Genomic DNA, 4196 nt, shown 5'->3' on the forward strand with positions numbered 1-4196 from the left:
ACATCAGTACTAAGTACTAAGTACTTCCACAATCAGTTAGTTAAAGTCATACCTTAGTAAAATCTACTTTGATGAACGAATCAAAACGGGACTGTAGACATTAAGTTTTACACATTCAAATGTGGCTGCACTAGCGCTAATGGAGCGACCACTACGTACGGGAAGGAACGGATCTTAGCGAAGCCGAGATTTGTGAACCAAACCCAACCCATCGAAGACGGGCCGCCAAAACATAAAAATGGAGGGAAATGACAGACAACAAGCCAACAAAGACAACATCACCAGACCAACAAACTTGGAAAACACCACTTCAAGCGCTAACGTTGTAAGAACTGTGGAACCTCAAACTAGTATGTTTGCGTCAGCGGAAAGGCTGTCGAAGTAACCACTACATGAAAAACTGCGGCGAAAAAGTAACATGGGTTCGTCCCAAATCTAGACGCAAGTGAGCTACAAAAGTAAAGAACCTATGCATCTTGCTTGTTGCTGTCAACTTACCCGTTAAAGATTGAACCGATACATGTACGTACTATAACTTGCCATACCCGGCCAAAGACGACTACATTACTGTTACTCTTTATTTTGTGCTGTATAATGTATATGCGTTACATTATCTATCATTGTCATTTCTGTGAATTCCTTAAAACATCTACTGTTAGTTTGTGTAACATTACGTAGTGCTACAATCTGCGTAAAAAGTGGGCTTCATTACGTGTTATCTGCTATTTCGTGTTGGTATTGAAAACTGTTTTATTTTGCCGTTCTTCTACAAACAGCCAGCAGAATTATGAAGATACTCGTTCTCAATATTGCAATGCAGTACACATGCTGCAAACTAAAGTAATGGCAGTCCTACGAAAATTCTGTTTGTAATGTATAAGCGCTTTATGTCGACGTACAATAGGTGTGAAATACATGTTTTCGCCCATCGTGTGCCACCGGCTCGGTGGTAATTGGATACTTTACAAGTGAAAGAACCGCGTCCGTGGGCCTTGATAAATTATTCAAATTATTCAGCAGCCCTCTGATTGGTCACCGCTAGAAATTTACTGGATGTCATTCAGTGACGAGCCCCCCCACCCCCAAACCCAAACCTCTGCTTGGAGAGTAAATACGTACTACGTACATGTATAGCAAGAGCTTATGGCAGAGTAGGTCTTTCACCTGGTGACAAGAGTTCATTGACCCGCAACGACCTATTTTTCACCCCATTACTTAGGACTTAAATCCATATGGACAAAGTTCGCGTCATTCTACAAAACGCACCAAATTTCACAATGTTATTCTTCGCATAAAGTTGGTAGCTATTGGTGTCAAAATTCCATTGCATAATATTACTACAGTGTATGTGCCTCTCCAGAACTGCGTTTTATATAGGGTTATATGAAAGATAAGGTTGGCAAGTAGAACCCATCAAACACAAATGTTCTCCTTCCCATATGGTATTGACCGATACCATACTTTGGCCCTGACGTAACCGCCACACCGCCCGGTAGGGTGGCGGCGGTGGTTCCTTTGATGTCTGCCGGTTGTGTCCGGTTCGTGCCACTTCAAACAGCATTTAGACGCTATCAAAACGGACGGCTTCCCGTCAGTCAGCTGGTGGGTACATTACCGGTCATAATCGTTCAAACACCTTTCTCACGATGACACACATTTCCACATGCCTGTTTAGTCCCTATACCATGCCGCTATACAGTACTGTGCGACTTAGAGCCAGAGTTCCCGCCGATCTGTGTAGCACAGGTGGAGAAAGCGAGAGACGTAACCATGGTAACCTCCTCACCTCCGTTAGCCGTAACCATGGGAACCCATTCGTAACCATGGGAACCCAGACGTTGCCACGGGAACCTTGTAGAACAGGTACAGGTACGGGAAGCACCAGACGCAACCACGCTAACCTACTCACCTCTGTCGTTACCATGGGAACCAAGCTGTAACCATGGGAACCGTATCACCGCCGCCATTCTATTGTACCACAAGTATGGGAATCGCCAGACGTAACTATGGTGATATACTCATCCCCGTAACTATGAGGACCCAACTGTTACCATGAGAACAAAATCACCTGTAACCATGGGAATCCAGCTGTAACCATGGGAACCCAGCTGTAACCATGGGAACCGACTCACCTGTAACCATGGGACCCCAGCTGTAACCATGGGAACCGACTCACCTGTAACCATGGGACCCCAGCTGTAACCATGGGAACCGACTCACCTGTAACCATGGGAACCCAGCTGTAACCATGGGAACCGACTCTCCTGTAACCATGACAACCCAGCTGTAACCATGGGAACCGACTCACCTCCGCCGTTCTTGTAACACAGGTACGGGAAGCGCCAGACGTTTCCCAGTCCCACGGCGTAACTGATACAGGACAGCAGGAAGTCCAGTTTCCCGGTCCACTCTGGACGCTCTTCGCCATTATCTTCTCCCGCTTCTTTGGCCTGAAAAAAAATCGGATATGATTCATCAAGTAAGACAAGAATCTGCAGTTAGAAATGAAGTTGCTTGGGGTCCCAAAGTTCGATCACTGCTTCCTTCAGCGGTCGAGGTTTATCCATGAACAACAAAATTGTAGAAATCCACGCAAACATTTTCGTGTTGCCCTGCACATAAGGATTGAAAGAAGCAAACTTCAAAAAAAGAAGTCGCCCCTCCCCAAATAGCCTGGGTGCCAGACCCATAGCACACTGGACACAAAGAACTCACTGAGATACTTTGTGTCCAGTGTGCTATGGGTCTGGCACCCAGGCTACTCCCCAAAACGACACACAACAAATCAGACAGATACCGCTCGGAGCCGGGACTTCGTTCGTACGTAGTGTACGAAGTTTCTTCTAGCTTGTCTCTTCTCTTTGGGGCCCTATCATAGAAAAAATTCGACAGAATAATATTTACTACATAGTACAGAAAAACAAATCTCCCAGCGATGCGGGTGGCGATGTTGTAGTTTGTCTGCACTCATGCAGTACATTATAATATAATTACATTCACCAATAGAAAACCAACATGCCACTGTCGTGCTGTTGCGCTATCAGTTACAGCTCTCTCATGCGAGGTCCACCAATCACATCGCCACCTACGGCCAGGAGGCAACATGATTGGCTGGTAAATTTCACTCCAGCATCAGGAGGGGGAGAATCTGATTGGCTGATGGCTGACAAGCGCTAGACCAACTAGAACGGCGGGTCACAGGCAGGTACGACATGTGTGTTGCTTGACTGTACTGCAATTTGTCTATTCCTGGTACGATAATAGATGACCTCAAGTTCCCGTTGAGCTTAAAAGCAGTTTTGTTCAAACAAACCTCGCACTAAACGCGATGAATAAAAACAACGTAAAAACGTAAGGTATGCCGGAGCCGACCGTGGCGATCGTCAATAAACAAATCCGCAGCGAAAAGGCAGGACAAAACCCATGTGACGCAAGGGATCGCCCGGTATAGTTCTTTTGAACGGACGGAAATCTTGATCATATTCGAATTAAGAATATTTATTTCGTTTGGCAGAACTAAGAAGATTCGTGTTGACAAACGCTGTCATAGGAGACTTACGGCCGAGACGGCGGACGGTACAGGCTTCCAGGCGCTATGCACCTTTGACCCACCACTGGAGTCACGTGACTGGAGTGGTGGATCATTCTACCCGTGAGGACGAGCATAACATTATATTTATACATATTAGTTCTGACAAATTCTTGACATTAATAGTGTGATAATATTTCTGACAGATTCTTGACATTAATATTGTCATGATAGTATTGTGATATTTTGTGATACTTGGCTAAGTTTTTCAGTCACGCTCATGAGGCAATCGCTTTTCTTACTTTTTCAGCCCCAAATTACATTAGATTTGACGGTTCTGTTATAAGTTGCTATAACGTGACGATCCCTTAGGCGTGACGTGGTTACCATGGGGACCGGTGGTTACCATGGGGATCTGACTCCGATTGACAGCTAAGTTGTACGACGCCCTGGACGGGTCTAGGTACAGGCCTTGTCGTTTTTCCTGTTTAAAACGAGATAGAAGGGAGCGAACACTTTTAGAGGAAGGGTAGAAATCAGTAGATAACTGTTAGTAAGTCCAAAGCGTCCTATGGCCAACTTTAAAGTTTAATATTGATAAGTTTCTGTGGATAAGTTTGTAACACAAACTCTCACAGTCTAAGCTTTATCCTCTATTCTAGTCTAT

The 4196-nt window shown here is 45.0% G+C and overlaps 1 protein-coding gene across 3 annotated transcripts in view; it reads right to left on the minus strand.

Moving 5' to 3' along the window:
* Window positions 1–4196, minus strand: part of LOC109487697 (sodium- and chloride-dependent glycine transporter 1-like) — a 29021-nt gene that overhangs the window by 17337 nt on the left and 7488 nt on the right. For 2 of the 3 annotated variants that reach the window (XM_019791730.1, XM_019791729.1), the window contains exons 2-4: window positions 3936–4013; window positions 2798–2869; window positions 2309–2450 (exon numbers count right to left, since the gene is read on the minus strand). In XM_019791730.1, coding sequence (XP_019647289.1) covers window positions 2309–2450; window positions 2798–2869; window positions 3936–4013 — 292 coding nt within the window. The remainder of the gene's footprint in view (window positions 1–2308; window positions 2451–2797; window positions 2870–3935; window positions 4014–4196) is intronic. The other variant, XM_019791731.1, reaches the window with a different exon arrangement.

Source organism: Branchiostoma belcheri, unplaced genomic scaffold (assembly GCF_001625305.1).
Source record: "Branchiostoma belcheri isolate BF01 breed outbred unplaced genomic scaffold, Haploidv18h27 scaffold9, whole genome shotgun sequence".
NCBI classification, from domain to species: domain Eukaryota; kingdom Metazoa; phylum Chordata; class Leptocardii; order Amphioxiformes; family Branchiostomatidae; genus Branchiostoma; species Branchiostoma belcheri.